The sequence below is a fragment of the Sus scrofa genome, chromosome 2 (genome assembly GCF_054392235.1).
Source record: "Sus scrofa isolate SSC_HxYL_T2T_F1_AM1 chromosome 2, Sscrofa_HxYL_maternal_Yorkshire_Landrace_v2.0, whole genome shotgun sequence".
Lineage (NCBI taxonomy): Eukaryota > Metazoa > Chordata > Mammalia > Artiodactyla > Suidae > Sus > Sus scrofa.
Window position 1 is genome coordinate 107,583,598 of NC_139384.1, and position 19,415 is coordinate 107,603,012.

The 19,415-nt window shown below is 35.7% G+C and overlaps 1 protein-coding gene across 8 annotated transcripts in view; it reads right to left on the reverse strand.

Moving 5' to 3' along the window:
• The window catches only part of LOC110259422 (endogenous retrovirus group K member 9 Gag polyprotein), a 789,250-nt gene that overhangs the window by 417,166 nt on the left and 352,669 nt on the right, over positions 1–19,415 (reverse strand). The window contains exon 5 of one of the 8 annotated variants that reach the window (XM_085014018.1): positions 5,276–5,415. The exons of the other annotated variants lie outside the window; for them this stretch is intronic. Within the exon in view, the coding sequence (XP_084870144.1) occupies positions 5,276–5,415 (140 nt within the window). The remainder of the gene's footprint in view (positions 1–5,275; positions 5,416–19,415) is intronic. 8 annotated transcript variants of the gene reach the window in all.

Genomic DNA, 19,415 nt, shown 5'->3' on the forward strand with positions numbered 1-19,415 from the left:
GAAAGTGTTTTCATTTTGCAATGGGCCCCACCAATTATATAGACAGTTTTTTTGTGTAAGCAAAATTGAAAGAAACTTAGATGGGTAGCTCAACTCTCTCCCTCTCTTCTTTTTGGGATTAGCCTGCTTTCAGGGATCCTACAGTGGGGCAGTTCTCCACCTGTAAGAAGCTTAATGGTAAATTGTCCTTGTTGGCAAGGCTGTTGTTTTCCAGATTGTCTCTGCCTAGGTGGGTGGATCTGACAAATTCTAGGGCACATATTAGTCATATGTATATATCTTGTTTTCCAGTAATACTATTGGTATTAATTATTCCAGTTGCCTAAATCTTTAGTGTATCTCCCACTTGGTTTAGAACTCAGGTAGCTGACAGAGTGGTATAAACCCCAAAGGGGACTATATGTCTTTAGGAGGAAGCAGTTTCCATCTTCTGCAGATGGTTGGCAGTCTTTCAGGGGTGGAGCTTTCAACTACAGACCCCTGTTCTTAAAGGCAAAAAGATATACGAATGGCAAATGTGGTTAGAAAAGAAGTAAACATAGAGCCATAGGCTCAAAAGTCCCTGACCTACTGCTTAAATAGAGCTTTGTTTAATGAACACCATCTTTTAAACTTTAAATACACCTTGAAAGAGTATAATCTGATTTAAATAATCAGATTTGTATCCTTATAGTTGACACACTCGATTGGCAAACTTAATTAGCAAAAGCAATACTTTTTAAAATAGTAAATGGACAGCATAATATTACTACAAATCAGGGAAAGAGTGTTCATAAGGTGGATGAGAGAAGATGATCAAAATAAGGACACACCCACCCTTGTGACTTTCCATAGTGTCCTAATGGCCTCAACTTTCAGCTCAACTCCCCCATGTCTCCGAAAATCACTTTCTTTTAGAGATTTTCTACTATTAACACAGATGGCTAATAACTAAAGAAAATCAATCAGCAAATATCTAAACTACATGGAACCATCAATCATTACCCAGAGGAAGATGCATTAAAGACCACTGTTTTGGGAAGATCAAGTCACTGTTTTCCTGCTGGGCTGATGCAACTTCTCTACCAATAATAAGGGTACAACAAAGAATCTAAGAAATTGGCTACCTAGAAATCTCAGAATGACTACAGGGCATGAAGAGGGCCAACACTGGCCATTTCCTAGCATTGTCCAGGGCTTTCATCTAAGAACTGATGATCTGTAGCACTGGTGAAACAACCTGGATAAGCAATCATGCAATCTTTTTAAATTTACATTTATCTAATCGATACTTGGGGGAAGTGACAACTCATCATTCCCCAGAAACTCTTGTATAACATATTCAAACAATTTTACACCTAAATCCTATTTGTCCACTCTATACCATCAGTGCTTTCTGCAAGAGCCTTCGCAAACTCTGCACAGGAAGCCACCAATTTAAATGCTTCTGAACTCATTCACTCTGAATTTCCTCCTCATCAACAGTATTACCTCAGAATGGTGTCCTATTGATAAACTCACCTGGAGGAGAGCCTGCACAGCTCTGAGAAAACATTGAAGGCTACATAGTCACATGTCTCTTTGTTCATAATAAAAGGATACAACACATTCCACACATTTGACAGTTTGCTTCTTTTCTCTCTCTTTTCCCGGCAAAACCCTCTCCTCTAAGTTCTGGCAGATCTGCACAGTTTTTCCTGAAAAACAAACTACATCTCTTGGTGCCTTTCCATTCCTCTATATAATTGATCTAAAAATTCGTATTAATCATATATTGCCTTTTTGTTTGCCTCTCTCTCTCTTTATTAAAATAGCTTTACATAAAGTGTAACAAGCCAAACCACTGACATATATAAGGAAACATTACTCACTTCAAAGAGTGCTTTTGAAACCGGTTGTTTCCTCTCTGGCTATCAACTTCAAAAATATGGTACCAATGTGAGCCAAACAAACAAACAAACGTCTCTCTCCTCTTTGCACTGGGACTCATTTCAGTCTGGTTATGCTGCATGTTATGAAAGTACACATTCTAATGCTAAAATCTACCTGAAAAGACTGAGTACTTTCTGACCAAAGAGCTATTTCTATATTCATCACAGTTATCTTCGAGAATCTACTCAAAAAGCGGCCCATCCCTTGGCTTTAGAGATAACACCACAGACTCTCTGGTATCCCATAATCATCTTGGTGTTTTCCTGGGTTCTTGTGACTGTTAGTGAAGGACTGTGGTCTAAGGACAAAAGCACTTCCACTGTGGAGAAAAGAGATAGTGTGCATCCCAGAGTACTGGAAACCAGGAAGCTCCCTCGTGGATCCTCTCAGTGATCTGACTACGGACACACTGAGGACATCCGTCAAGGGCCACATTCAACACTGTGAGGAAAAAAAAAAAAAAAAAAAAAAAAAAAAAGGAAAAAGAAAAATGGAGTTCCCTTCATGGTTCAGCAGTTAACAAACCCAACTAGGATCCATGAGGATACAGGTTCGATCCCTGGCCTCACTCAGTGGGTTAAGGATCAGGCATTGCTGTGAACCATGGAGTAGGTTGCAGACACGGCTCAGATCCCAAGTGGCTGTGGCTGTGGTGTAGGCCAGCAGCTGTAGCTCTGATTCGATCCCTGACCTGGGAACCTCCATATGCTGTGGGTATGTCCCTAAAAAGACAAAACAGAAAACAAACAAAAAAAACCCCAAAAATCGCTGTGAGAACTTCTTTCAATCCCAGCATTCCGCAGGGGAGTTAAAAGTGATTTAGGGAAGTGAGGGGGATAGCAGAACAAGCCTAAATGATTATGTATTAAAATAACATATAGGCATTTCAAGAAAAAAACTGTCAGGTCAGATTCCTTCTGTATTAGTTTCCTGTGGCTGCATAATAAATTGCCACAAATTCAGTTGATTGACCTAACAATTTATTATCTAACAGTTTCTGTGGGTCAGGAGTCTGGCACATTTTAACTAGATGCTTGACTCATGGTCTCACAAGGTTTAAATCAAGATGCTGGCTGCCTGTGTTCTCATCTGGAGAATCAATTAGGGAAAGATCTGCTTCTCAGCTCCCTCAGGTTGTTGGCAGAATGTGTTTCATACTGAGGTCCCTATTTTCTTGTCAGATGTCAGCCAGGAACCACCCTGAGCAATTAGCAGCCAATACCACGTACTTGCCATGTAGCCTCTTCCATGGGCTGTTCCAAACTGGCTATTTGCTTCTTCAAAGCCAGGAGGAAAATGACTCAGTCTTCTTTTATCTGTGAACTATAAACTCTCTTTAAAAATATCACCTAATTAAATTAGGCTTAAACAGGATAATCCCCCTTTTATTTATTCAAATTCAACTGATCAGGAATCAATTGCATTGGCAAATTCTTCCCAATCTTTGCCACGTAAGGTAACCTAACCATGGAAGTGATGTTTAATTTTTACATAAATGACATTTGCAATTAAATACCAAAGGGAAGGGGATTCAGGGCAAGTACACCAGGGGCTTAGAAATGGAGGGCCCATGTTAGACTTCTTCCCACCACATGTATAAACCATTAGGCTGCTACTGTTTCAGGATTTTCATCAAACAAAACAAATATTACACCTACATCTTTTATCTACAGATATGACTAAGTGGTGTGCTCTACAAATACCTAAGGTCTGTAAATATTGGGAAAAAAAGCTATCATTACTTTTCCTTCTTATGGTTGTTTCTTAACTAATGTGAAAAGACACAGACAAAAACTAAGTGAGATCAAAATATAGGAAAATTATTAATGGTGAAGTTAGTTTGAGAATGTAGTTTCTCTATCTTCCTTCTTGATTTAGACTTTGGTATCTCTAGCCTGTCACAAGAAAAGTTAGAAGATGGTGGACCTACTAGAGCAGACTCTATTGGTCTCTTTTCCAAATGAAGGAAACTTACTTGTTTAATTGATACCTAAAAGAGAAAATGAAAAAAATGGAGAAATGGACCTGGCTCTGCACTGTTCCAGGTTCAATGCCTATTCTCCTCTCCACTTAACAAGGCCTCTGGGTCAGTTTGAGTTAGGTTACAACTCAGTAATAAGAAACACTCAGATCTCAGTTGGTTAACACACCAACATGTTGTTCTTGCTTATGCTACAAGTCAAACTCCAGTGAGCTGGAGTTCTCTCTTCCTCATGATTACATAGGGAGCCAGGCTGATGGAGCCTCCTTTCAACCTGCGCTTTATCCATCACTGTATAGTAAGAGGAGGAAGAGGCGAATCACACACTGACTTTTAACATCTGCAGTGCAGAGTAAACACACATCACTTTTGTTCAACTTTTCCTGACCAAAGCAAGTTACATGGCCACAGAAGATAAAGGGAATGCTATTCTACCATGTGCCTTAAAGGGAAGAGAACCAAGAATACTCAACAGACAACATTAACAGCTACCACCACAGCTTAATGACTGTCACTCCTCTCCCATGGAAGACGTAGGAATCGAGAAAGTCCTCAAAGGTATTTACTCCAGTACTTCCCCATCCAAGACAGCAGAGTATGTGATTTCTAATGGACCTGTGAAAATGTAATGATTTCCTCTTAACAGTAAGTATAGGGAACAGTTAATGGAAGAGCCATGGAGCACCAAGCCTCACCGTCATGGGAATAGCTTCAGCGAGTAGCTAACAAATGGAGTTCTCCCAAGGCTCCTTTGCAGGCAGCTAAGACAGGTCTGAGCCCCAAGCAATGGGCTCCAAATAGGAAGAGGGAAACTGTGCCTGCCACATTTTAGGAGGCCGCCTTCAAATTCAGGCTGCGTGTCTGGAGTCGCTGTACGGAACAGGATCTGTGAGCTGGCTCTGTGCTGGGTGAGAAGTGTGAAGCCTGGTGCCAGAACACGAGTGCACATCAAAATCCTGGCACGGGTGCTCTTCAGAAACGGACAGAAGACCAACTGTAACATACGGTTCATTCTTCTCACGTCATAAATGGAAAGGCATTAATCAGTGGGAGGCCTCCCAGAAATTAAAGTTCATCTATTGGTTATGGGGTGTCAAAAGGCAAATGTGGAGTGTTTTAAATTTGCTTAGTTTTCCTGTGATATAAAATCCAGGTTTCAAATGCTGGCTTTATCATCAAAACAGACTCCTGGGCCTGCCAAAGCTAACATAAAGAGAGAACCCAGAACTCTACACAGGTTTCTCATTTATAGCATAATTTCCTCCAAAGACAGCTATTTTAAAATGTAGATTAACCCTTCATCTCTAAATTTTCCAGACTAAAACTTTGAAACAATATAGTCCCATCTGCCAGCACTGAAAAACCAAGTAGCAAAGGAGTTACCCAGGCTTTCCCCAGTGAGGGCCAGAGCCTACTGCCCAGGTTGCTGAGTGTCCACGCAGCAGTGAGCACCATGCTTCATGCGTGGGCGGTTCTCCCACAGAGGGTAACGGTTGTGTTCTCAAGCTATGAATTATAATCATCTGATAAAAGAAGAAAGGAAGTCATGATCTATTTTTTTCTTTGAAAAAGTACTAAAGCATGTGCGTATCATTAACATCTAAGCGAAACAATTCAACCAAAGCAGTTACTTCTTAAGTCATCGCTGTGCAGTCATCAGACCAGTCTTAAGGGTATAAATATGAATACATGCAAGCCAATTACTTCACATTCATCCTCAAAATGGAATTATATACTTCTGTATCTATCTATTCTATATAATAATTTTGCCTGTGAAAAAAGTGATAATCCAAAGGGCTGCAAGCTGGTAACCTGTGTGTGTGCACACTTACCTATACAATATCATTTCAAATTAAACCTAAATAACTTCATGTGAGATATAAATTCTCAATTTTCCACAAACCTCCTTAGTCCTTATCATCTTAACATCTAATTGACTCATTTATGTTACCTGCTCTAGTAATGTAGAAATTTGAGTTTATGTGTTCTACTTTAAAGGAACTTAAAAAGGGAGACAGTGGCATATAAACATGGCCCCAGAAATATGCCTACCTCTGAGATCTTCTTGAACAAAAGTCAGAGTAAGAATAACACCATCTATGCAAAAAAGGAAATGACTAATCCTTATGCTCCCATTTGGGCCATTCCCACAGCATAAAATTTTGTCTGTGAAATGGAATAACTATCTTGAAATTTAGCATAGCAGATATAAAGGATCCAAACCCAGTGCCTGGCACATTTTAGGCACTAAATAAACATCAATGATGGTGCTGACGCTTAAGCTGCAAAGTTAGTGTTGTGTTATGCAAAGAAATGATTAAGAGCTTAGGCTTTAGTGTCTGCAGGCATGGATTCAAATCCCAGTTTCAACCCAGTTTACCAATAGTGTGGCTTCTTAGGAATGGGACCAAAGGTAAAGGCATAGACTGGGGAATACTGAGAGGGTGTGAGATTCCCAAGATGTGAAATCCAAGTTAGGTAGGATTTTTTAAAAGAACAAAGGTTACTAAAAACTGCTAAATTCCATTGCATAATAAATAGGATTAGTGCCCACAGAGCCATGGAAGCTAGAAAAGAAGCACTTAAAACCTGGACCCTTTATCAGCATCTCTCCCTGAACCTACCCTGATGGGGCTGGTAAAATAACAGTGGAGGAGCACAGGTTCTAAGAAATTCCAAACAGAGCACCAGCCTCAGAGGTACTGCCCTAAAGACTTCACTTTCCTGAACTGTGTCTGTACAATCAGATTTCTCCAGAGAAGTCATTTTCACCAGGCACAAAACATACTAAAAACCTTCAAACTGATTTATAGCTAACAAAGTAATTGTTAGAAAACACTTTTCCTCACCATTGAATACTATTTTTTAAATATTTTTTAAAACAGAACGTGCAAATACAATTAGAAATGAAATGTTAATATTAAACAAGATAAATGTGTCATAAAAATCATTATTATTTAGTCTTCATGCTTGAGAATTTACTCCTTCCCTTTAATTTCTCTTCCAAACACTCATTTGATCTTTTATTTTTAAGTGACTATCATTGGAACAACTTTAAACCTTTAGAGAATAGATGCTGTGCCACATCTCTTTCTTTACACACAACCTCTAGTGAGTTCAGTTTTTTTTTACCCTATTTGGCTTTCCAATCCAGTGAGAAGTAACTTATTTTAAATAAAAGGAGGAAGTCAACTTACCCTTAAATCCAGAGGTTAATCTCCATGTAAGCCATTTTTGGCATATTTAATTGATGTGGGAAATTTTGCTAGGATAACTTTTGAAGAGGCTTCATAGAATGCTCCTCAGAATGCCCTCTGGATCTCATGAAATCTCCAGACTTCTCGCCCAAAATAATATCTTTAAGCAAAGGGTTATGTTCACATGTTGTGAGTATGGGGGTTTCAGATGTTACTATAGAAATACTGCACACATTTCAGGGGAAGATTTTCATTGGTGGAATAGGTCCACTTTTTGCAACAAATTAAATAGTTTCGAAATAGTCGTTTCATCTGTTTGCTTGATACACATTTACTGAGCACTTAGCATGAGCACTATAGAGAATATGGGGGTATTATATATTAACAATATTAGGTCTTCAAGTAAAAGGAAATTAACATTCTTGAGGGTCAACTACATTCTCAACTATTGGGTTAAGTAAGCATCTATCAACACATGAATGTAGACAATACAAGGTTGCATGCATGTAGCTAATAAACAGTATGAGTTCAAAGGACTGAAAGTCATTTGTGGCTGTCCATAGAGGGCTTCCTGGAGGAGGTGGTATTTCCACTTGAAAAAATACAAAATTTTAACTGAGTAATAAGAGCTTAATCAAGGAGATAAAGATGATATAAGCAGTCACAAGAATACAAAAATCTAAATATACTCAGGGAATGTGGGATGACTATGTTCCTTGAAAAAAATTCCTCTAGGGTATTATCAGACACATGAGATTGGTAGCGTATCATGAGGTCTTTAAATGCCAGGGTGAGATTTTTATTAATATAGTAAAGTGATGGATGCTATAAAACTTTGATAACGATATGTTTTAGGAAGATCAATCTGTTAGAGACACACAAGAAAGACTGGAGAAAAAAAGATTGGGCGACAGAGTGTCCTATAGACAAATAAGTGCAGAAAAAGCACAAAAGATTAAGAATTTCAGTTAAGACAATAGTTTTAAATTCTATCATCTAGGAGTACAGAAGCAAAATTAACAGAAATAAAGCATATTAAAAATGGGTTAGCAGGGTAAGGTGAGTTCAATTTTAGGTACACTGAGTAACAGGTGACCTCAATATGTGTGTCTCTATATATAGAGAGAGAGAGAGGGAGAGAGAGAGAGGGAGAGAGAGGGCGGGGGAAAGAGAGAGAGAAGAGGGAGAGAGTGTGCACGTGAGGAATGAAACAAGCTCTACCCCATCATTTGCCACAATGAGCAGGATTACAAATTTCCACAGCTATCACACACAGTGACACTCTTAGTGGTCTTCAGGCATATTCCTTCTTTAAACTCTACTGTGAAATGGAAAACAAGTCAAACTTCATTAATTCTTTTGATAAAATTATGAATATTTGCTACCCCAGAGGAGAGTAACAGTCGGTTTCATACTTTTCAGAAATGTACAGAAGAACTAAATAGGAAAACATGTCTTTCAGGTCTGCTTGATTTGTTATTGTTCAGGGGGAAAAAAAGCTATAATTATTTCATCTAGTTAAAACAGAAGAAATAGTCTAGGGCTATACTGAATAAACCAAGTTTAGGCAAACTGTCCAAATAAAACACAATGCTGTTAGATTTTTATCCTTCCTATCCAAACATTTAAAAAAAAAAACCAAAAAACTCCCTATCCTTGCACTTTACAAAATACCCAGAAACCCAGATGCTGGGTGGAGAGGTGCCTTTCCTTCTCTGGATCCTCATCCTTCCCACACTCCATGTTGCCTTCACTCTGCTCTCCCTTCCTCCTGAACGGGTAACACAGTGTGGACAGTTGTTCAGGTTTATTAGCTGCAATATAAATATTTAAAATCTTAAGTAGCGTTTTAGCCACAACTCTTGCTACTAACCTAATTTGTAGTAATGTGATTAAGTTACTATCTGTTTTAATTAACTACTGGATCTGGCTCATCATAAGGGTCTCATAGTTTTAACTTTCTTAAACATCAAAAACAAGGGGAGTCAACTTCGTGCTATACATAGAATTCAATTTTAATGCTTTTATTTGTATAGATATCCTTACATTTGCAAAGCCATAGAAATAAGACAGAAAGAAAAGATCATTTGTTTGCACATACCCACCAATTGAAAAACTGGCCATGCCTATGTTAGCTAAACAGACATCCAAACTAATATCATCACCTGGGCAACTGGCATTTTTAAAAGCGCTGTAACTACTTGAATATTTCAGTAACCATTTGTTTGGGAGAAAGTATGAATTTTTTGGATAATTATGGCAGTTTTTCAACTTTGCCTTCTTAAAGATCTTCATCTCTACACTGAAAAACATGTATAATATCCCAGACTCTTGTCTGTAGAGTTGTTTCCATTAAACACGTTCAAAAAAAGTGATTGATCAGATATCTTTAGCACTCCAGAAGAGTGTGGGTGGGAAGGCAGTTTAAGAAGCAATCTCACAAATGTGCTGATATTAACCAGCTACAAGAGTTATAATTTATCTTCAAATGCCTTTCACCAAATGCTCTATCTGATATTACCCATTGTAGTTAATGATATCTGACCCCACTCCATAAATACAAAATATAAATAATATCACAAATTATCAAATGTTTCATTACATCCATCTCTCTAGTTCCACTCTAATAAAGACTTCAATCATTCATACATAAAATCAAACTCCAGCTGATCTTATTGCCATCAGACTCTTCCCTCTCTGATTTTTCTTATCCCTATTTGCCAAAATAGCCTTCTTGGAAATCCTTTTAATCATGGAGAAATTACAATGACTTCTGGTACCTATTATATTAAAATCTATAATCTTCAAGAATTTGGTCCTACCTATATCATTTTTCTCACCTACATTAGTTTATTTTCTGTGACCTGATGAGTTTTATCGATATTTCCTGCATCTCCCCAACCAGAAATCCTTCTCATCCTTAAACCCCATCTTAAATACTCCCTGAAATCTTCATTTTCCTTAAAAACTACAAAAACTCTTCCTTCTACTGTCTTTTTCACTTATCCTATAATCTATGTTTCTTGTGTGATTTTATAATTGCTAAATTGAATAAATTCTCTTATACACAAATTCAGTTATCTTTATAAGGAAGAGCATGTTATATTTATGTCAGACACAACTCAATACACAAAGGTGGTCACACAATGGTCATTTGAACAATGCATTAAAAAATGTTAGCTACATCATTGAATCTGACAATGATTTTTCCCTTTCCCAACTCCCTATTTTAATTGCTGGTACTGGTCATCTTAATTACTTCCATTTGTTTGATGTGTTAGTTTTTAATCCTCAGTTGCTTTAATGTTAACATTATTTACATAATTTTTTTTCAGAAAATTTCAAGGTTTAGAAGAACATATGTTGGTCTTGCTGTACATATTGGAAGTAAATAAGAAAAAAAATAACGTTTTACTTTCTTGTTTTTTCTATTTTCTATGGAATTCCTATTTTTCACCTATTAGACCTATTGGATTGGTACTCTAAAGTCCTTATCTTTTCTCTCCTGTTTTCAATCTTTTTGACATTTTTGCCTACTTTTTCTTTTCTTTTTTTGTTTTTTGTTTTGTTTTGTTTTGTTTTTTTTTTTTTTTGCCTTTTCTGGGGCCCCTTCCCGTGGCATATGGAGGTTCCCAGGCTAGGGGTCTAATTGGAGCTGTAGCTGCCGGCCTACACCAGAGCCACAGCAACACGGGATCCGAGCTGCGTCTGCAACCTACACCACAGCTCACAACAACAACAGATCCTTAACCCACTGACCAAGGCCAGGAATTGAACCCGCAAACCTCATGGTTCCTAGTCGGAGTTGTTAACCACTGCCCCACGATGTGAACTCCTCTACTTTCTGAGAGATTTTCTCGATTTCATCTTTCAACTCTTTATTTATATTTTTTCTCTTCAAATTTTTAATTTTCAATTTTTTCTGCTCTTTATATGTCTATTTTTGTAGTAATCTGTTCTTGTTTCATGGTTAAAATACATCCTTCTTTGCTTTTTTAAAATTTCTCTTCTTCACATGTTTCCCTTCTCTCCTTTTCTAATTGTTTTGTAATGGTTCCTGTACTTCATGTCAGAGGTTAACATGGTAATCTTTATTTGTCAGTCAATATTGTTTAGATAATTATATGAGTTCTGTTTCTAAGTTCCTAATTCCATTTCATAATGGGAAGTGTAAAGTTTCTGATGTTTACACTCCATTTTAAAGATGAAGAGGAAAAGAAAAAGATAACGAGTGCATGTTACATATATATATATAACTTTACCCTGATAAATTTGAGAGTTTAAAAAACTTAAGGAGAAGTCAATAAAAATGTCTTTTTAATACTTAAAGGACATCGCTGTTTGCTGTAATATTTTAGAATATTCGCCCCTCTAAAGGAGGAAGGACTTAAAGAGAAATCAGTTTGCTAGTCACCAAATAATTTTCCAGATAGAGAAAATAGAAAATTTTGGCACACAGAGTGCTTGTTTTCAGACCAAAGGAGATTTGTGCTTCTCTCCAAATGTTCTGTAGGAATTAAGATTAAAATTAGAAAGATGAAACACCATTAAAATTGACTAATTTTAGAGTCTATTAATAGTTATCATTTGCAGATTCTTTAGGAGATAGGTAGGTAGGAAGATAGGTAGATAGATAGATAGCCACAATTTATTCCCCAAAGGCAATTCACCACAGGTCTCTAGCTTATTGTCCAACTGAGAAAGAGAAATAAGCGGAACTAAGGATTAGTCATGCAAACACTATAGATAATTATTTTCCAATGACCTTAACCTAAAGACTAAATTCTCATATATAACAAAGCTTAAATTTCTAAAATTAATAATTATTTTAGAAAAAATTTTTGAGTAAATACATGCAAAAAAATTTACTAGATATTGTATTTATAAGATAATGTATGAATTACTCACTTTTAAAAAATATGTGAGTTAGAGAATTAATCATTTGCAAGCATACAACAAACTGTAATAACACAAAACTAAACTATAACACAAAACTAAACTATCTACAAGGCCACAGTCAACACCATTTTGCCTCAAATAGTCTTGGGAATGACATGAAAAAATAAAAAAAAAATCACAAAATAATACAAAAAAAAGAAAGAAAAGAGCAGTAAATCATGCAGAAGGAACCAAGTTAGAATGTTATGTCTTATTCACTAACAAAAATTTATTCTTGGAGTTTGTTCCTTATTTGATTTCTCTTTGAGGAATAAGAACAGGTGATAAGAAAAGACTAATAAATATATTTTAGTAAATTGCAAAAAGTTTACAGGTATTGACTAGAGACTTTTTGAATTGTGAAGTAATAGTAAACAGGAATTAAATAATACATCTTAGATTCATTCAGATGAATTTGGATTTATTTCCAAAATGTCCAGCAAAACAGATGAAAATGAAAATATTATAAAACCATTTAATACCTCCAATTTGAATTAATGCAAAAAATCTTACCAAACTCATTTACATTAAAAGCTGTGAAAAATAATAATAGTATACATGATTCTGAGCTATACAATTCTTTATTATTTCCATGCATGTATCAGATATATAAGTATTATATTTTAAAATATGCAACCTCACAATTATCTCCTCTTTAAATTTCTCAACAAACTTCAACTCAGAACTTAAGATAACCCAGAAGAAAGTCATTGCTAAAAGGGCAAAGAACCCTGGCAAAACCTAGGCCTATGAACAAGGAAGTTTGTCTGGCTTGGGAGGAACAGCCTCAAACACACCAAGTCATCAGGCTGTGTCTACAAGGCCACAGTCAACACCATTTTGCCTCAAATAGTCTTGGGAATGACATGAAAAGAGTGGACACACTGAAAGCACAAAGAGGTAAATCTTAGGCCCAGCCCACAAAGAATAGTTTCCAACAGAACATAATTTAGGTCATTTGATTGAAGGCTGGGCAGCACCATGAGAAAAGGGCCATGATAAAAAGTGTGAGAACTCTGGTCATACATGGTCACCAATTCCAGAACTAAAATATTAAACCTGTCTGTGTGCCAGTTTTTCACTGTAATAGGTTAAGTGAAATTGCACTGGAAAGTTGAATAAATTATAAAAGAAACCCCTATTATATAAGAATAGATTTCAATAGCACACTTCAGTGTCCAAAATATCATTATCAGATGTAGTAATACTAAAAGGAATATGGCAATGAGAAAAATAAGATGGGGGTGGGCAATAAAAAGAATCAGCCAGAGTCACACTTTACAATCAATTGAACTCATTTCTGGAGTGTGAAAAGGAGGGAGATCAATTCTCAGTGCAAGTATTTCTTCCATCAGCCGTTTGATGCTACTATGAAGCTATAGTGGTTTTCTTCCCCAAGATGGTGAAGGTGGAGCTAGAAACTGATCAACTGTCTTCAATTAGATATAACTTATTTATTAAAAGATATCTATCAAACTAGGTGGAATAATGCTCCTTATGGAGAAATACTCAGTTGAAACACTTCAAATTAAATTACAAAGTAAAGAAATGCTAGATTTTCCAAGTCTCTTTGCAAACACTGTGTTTTCAACTTTGTAGAAAATTGAAAATCATGACTTTTTATCATTTAAATCATGGGTGCACAATGTATTTCAATTGATCAGGAAGAAGCCTAGAAGCCGTTAAAAATGCAACTTCGAAAGAGAAAAAAATAGATTAGCCAAAGAATATACAATAAAATTTTCTATGAATTAACCATAATACTATATGCTACAAGAAAATATTTTCATTGCAATACCTGCACGACAATAGAAAGAATAATTTCACCAATTTTTACACCAGAATTCTAATAGTTCTAGTCATGAGAGGTATTCTAAGCTATGGTTTCTGTAAATGGTACAATTTTATTTTGCCTCTTTGTTTTATGATGATATTGGCTATGTGCCTGGTGCCTTTTATAAGAATACATTTCTAAGTAATATTTGAATAATTTAGCTTTATTATATGGTATTTACAGGAACTACAACAGATATTCATTTAAAACAGCATTTAATACTACATGCAGTCTCTAGTTCCTTCCCCTTTCCCTTGACCGTCAATGGAAAAATCACTATAAAATCTGAGGCATTAACAAATTTACTAGATGCTTCTTTTCTCTTTCTCTAAGGTTAACAAACTTGTTTTTCAATTCAGCATTTGTTAGGTTCTTTGATTCCAAGATTAATTTTTTTGTTGCTCTAATGTAATGTTGCATATTCATTTGCAAAACAAAGACACATGGGCAAAAACTTCTGCAATATTGTCTGTCTAGGGACAGCTCTGAGGATTACAATATGCTCAGCTTTCAATTTTCTGAAACAATTTAGGGATGCAGTCTTTAGTTGAATTTCAAGATGGATTCTAATTTTTACATGGATCCTTCTGGCAAGGAAATTCTGAGTACCTTAAGGAACTGAAATAAAAAATAAAAGGCATGGGTTCTTGAAATCTGCCCCCCCCATCTAAATGAAAATGAGCATAGGAAAACATACTGTGGTAATCCAAAACATTCATTATGAAAATCTTGTAAGATTTGAAACTCTCTCTGCAAGCTGCATTTGATTACAAACTTCTCTTGGGACTATGCCTAGGTATTCTTGGGCTTGTGACCAGACTACATTGCTTAGCCTACCAACCATCACTACACATGTTTAATATCACTTAACTCCACATGACCTACACTGTGGAAAAGTCCACATTTGAAATACTTTCTGTACTGTCCTGATTTTTTCCAAATTTCCATATTAAACTCAGTAGCAATATTTAAAATGTTAAGTTTTCTATAGCATTGCTGCTCTTTTCAGTTTTCTTTCTTCCATGAGCACTCCCTTGATATTAAATGTCTCCTTGCTCTGTATACAACCACAGGTGCTAGGGCTATTCACACTGCAGAAGAAAAAATCCCTCACTCTCACCCAGTAAGGACTCTGAAGGAGTGGCCTGCAATGAGGAGGGGGCTGCAGAAGGAAAGATATAGGTAAAGAGGAGGAGCAGGGTCATAAAGACTATAGTTATTTGAATTCTGCTTTATAAAATCTGTTACCATGTCATCAGCAATACTATAGATTTAGAAAATATCTAGGTAAAAAGAGATTTCATCAGTCCTCATATGGTTTGGGGTATGTAACTAGAAGAACACTCAGTCATAAAAGAAAGTTGTAAAGAAGCCCTTCTATTCATATGGCAAGAACAAGGAAGGAGGAATTTTAAATGAACATTTCGATAAAATGCCACCTTCATACAACTTAATGCATCCGTTTCAAATTTTAGTTCCTGCTCTACTTTGAGGGCAATGATCAACTCTTTAGCAGTTAAGATCCTCCCAATTTCAATGAGATCTTGCTGTATAGCACTGGGAACTATATCTAGTCAGTTATGATGGATTATGATAATGTGAGAAAAAGAATGTATATGTGAATGTGTGACTTGGTCACCTTGCTGTATAGTCGAAAATTGACAGAACACTATAAACCAGCTATAATGGGAAAGTAAAAATCATTTTTTAAAAATTTAAAAATTAAAAAAACAAAAAAGATCCTCCCAATTTGATTCCAAACTACTTTCCCAGTTTTAATTCTACCTGTTGTGACAGCTACACAATTCTACAACTTTGCTTTATATGTTTTTTGTCTCTTCATCCTCCCTCTAATTAATATTTCTATAAAATACCACTTTCATATAACTTAAAGTCTCCATTTCAAAGTTTAGTTTATTTTCTTATTCAAACTCCATTAAATCTTCAAGATAAAATTCAAATTATTCTTTGATGCCTTTCACACTTACCTTGACTGTATTTATGAAGTAGGATAGTCTCTCTTCAGGCACCTCACCATCTCACATCCTAAAACCCTGTATACACTTTATTAATTCATTCAATAAAGGCTTACTCAGTTCTAACTGGTATAAAAGTACATACTTGTATAAGCAGTAAAAGTATAGACCTCCAAGATTACAAGCTAGAGACATAAGACAAATCCATATACGACTATATATCAGAACAAAAATGACATAGATAAAGTGTAAACAGGGTACTATAAAATGTCAGGAAAGGAAAACTACAATCAGATAAAGGCATTAGAAATAATTTAACAGAAATACCTACAGCATTTCTAGTGTTTACTGTCCCTTGAGATACCTTTAATATAGTGCAGTGCACTATGAAATTATAGTTTTGCCTTGCTTGCACTCTATCTCTGGTTTGTAAGGTTTTTTTCTTGGGATATGGGAGCAGAATGTGTGGACCTTCTCAGTTAGTTTACCTCTAGCTACAAGTAATAGGAAGCCAGTCTCAACTGGCTTAAGCAATAAGAAAAGTTTTGGAAACATATATTTAGAAAACCCAGACATAGCGTATCATCAGGGTTGGTTAAGAGAGCACTAAGATCAGGTTCAAGGCAAGGATGCCCCCACTTATAACTCCTTTTCAACAATGTACTGAAAATTCTATCTACTGCAATAAGAAAATGTAATAAAAAGTATGCAGATTGGGGAATGAAGACATAAAACTGTCTTTGTTCACATATGGCATGATTGTCACTGTAGAAAATCTGAAAGAATTGGCAAAAATACTCCTGGAACTACACAAGAGATTATAGCAAGACTGTAGGACAAGAGGTTAATATACAAAAGTCAATCACTAAGTATACTCCAATAAAATTAAATAAAAACAAAACCTGTACACCTGAAACTAATACAACATTGTAAATCAACTCCAATAAAATTAAATTTTTAAAAAGTCAAACATTTTTCTATAGATCAGCAATGAAAAGGTAGAACTTGAAATTAAAAATGTAATATCATACATATTAGCACCACAAAAAATGAATTTGTTAGGTATAAATCTAACAAATATGCACAAGATATATATGAGGGAACTGAAACATGCTGATAAATTAAATAGAAGAAAAACTAAATAAATGGAGGTACAGTCCATGTTTATGGATAAGAAGACTAAATACTGTTAAGATGTCAGTTCTTTTCAATTTTATCTATAGATTCAATGCAACCCCAAATAAAATCCCAGCAAGTTATTTTGTGGATATCAACAAAACTCATTTTAAAGTTTATGTGGACAGGCAAAAGACTAGCCATCCCACTACTGATATAGAAAATGTTGGAAGACAGACACTAACTGACTTCAACCCTTACTATAAACTATAGTAATCAAGACAACGTAGTTTTGGTGAAAGAAATTTAAAAAAGCAAATATATATGTGTGTGTGTGTATAACAAATTGGTCAATGGAACAGAATAGTAAGTGCAAAAATAGATCCCCATAAATACTGTCAACTGATCTTTAACAAAACAGCAACGGAGGAGAAAAAAAGTTATTTTCAACTAATGGTGTTAGAACAACCTGTCTTCCTGAGGCAGAGGCTTTACACATTTCACAAAAATTCTCGACATATCATAGCAGCACTATTTACAATAGCCAAGACATGGAAACAACCGAAATGTCCATCAATAGATGAATTCATAAGTAAGACGTGGTACATATATACAATGGAACACTACTCAGCTGTTAAAAAAAAAAAAAAAAACACCCTTTGCAGCAATATGGATGGACCTAGACATGATCATACTCAGCAAAGTAAGTCAAAAAGAGAAAGACAAATACCATGCGTATCACTTATATATAGAGTCTAAAATATGATATACACAAAACAACTTAACCTATGAAGTAGAAGCAGACTCACAGAACAAAGTGATTGCTAGAGAACAGATTTGTAGTCATCAAGGGGAAGGCAGGGTTGGGGAAGGATGGATTTGGGAGTTTAGGATTAACAGATGCAAACTATTTACTGTAAAAAGAGTGGATAAGCAACATGGCCCTACTCTATAGCACAGGGAACTACATGTAATATTATGTGATAAGCTGTAATGGAAAAGAAAAACATTAACTCAACATAGATAACAATCCTAAATGTGAAAATGCAAAACTATCCAATTTCTAGAAGATAACACAGGAGAAAATCCAGATACTCTTGTGTTTGATAATGATTTTTAGATGTATCATCAAAGGCAGAATCCATGAAGGGAAGAATGGATAATCTGGATCTCATTAAAGTCAAAATTTCTACCCTCAGAAAGACAGTGTCTTCTGCAGATTGGGAGAAAATGTTTGCAAAAGACACGTGACAGAGGATTGTTATCCAAAACATGCAAAGAACTCTTAAAACTCAACAATAAGAAAAACAAACAATCCAATTAAAACATGGATCAAAGACCTTAGTAGTCACTTCACCAAAGAAGATTTACGCATCGCAAAGATATGAAAAGATGCTCTACATCATATGTTATCAGAGAAATGCAAATTAAAACAATACTGAGATACCACTGTACATCTATGAGAATGGCTAAAATCCAAAGCCCTGACAACTCCAAATGCTGGTGAACATGTGCAGTAATAGGAACTTTCATTCACTGCTAGTGAGAAGGCAAAATGGTACAGCCACTTTGGAAGACATCTTGGTGGTTCTTATAAAACTAAATATAACCTCAACATACTATTCATCAATCATGCTCCTTGGTATTTACCCACAGAAGTTAAAAACTTAAGTCCACACAAAAACCTGCACACGGATGTTAATGGAAGCTTTAGTCATAATGGTCTAAACTTGAAAGCAACCAAGATATCATCCTTCCTTAGGTAAACTGACAAAAAAAAAAAAAAAAAGCAGTGGTACATACAGACAATGGAATATTTTTAAGTGCTAAAGAGAAGTGAGCTATCAAGCCATGAAAAGAAAGGGTGGAATCTTCAATGTATAGTACTCAGTGAAATAAGCAATCCTGAGGAGGCTGCATACTGTGTGATTCCAACTACATGATTTCTTGGAAAAGGCAAAACTATAGAAACAGTAAAAAGTGGCTCTTAGAGGTTAAGGGGGTGGCAGGGACTGATGAGTAGAGCACAGCGTATTTTGAGGAGAGGAAAATACTTTGTAGGATAACCTAACGGTGGATAGATATCATTGTACATTTGTTCAAATCAATAGAACGTACAAAACCAAGAGCGAACCTTAATGCAGACTAGGAACACTGGGCAATCATGATGTATTAGTGTAGGTTCATGGATTGTAACAGATAAAGCACTCTAGTGAGGGATGTTGATAATGGAGGAAGCTATGCATGAAAGGAGTACACTTGCATGAGAAATCTCTGTACCTTCCTCTCCTTAATTCTGCTGTGAACCTAAATCTGCTTCCCCAAAATGAAGTCTCATTTTTAAAAAGTCATTGATAGATATTTTTTGTATCAGTATCCAACTTTTATAAGAGTGCTATGCAATGATTATACGTTCTTTCATATGATACTAAAATCTTCAGTGTTTTTTTTCACTGCATTTA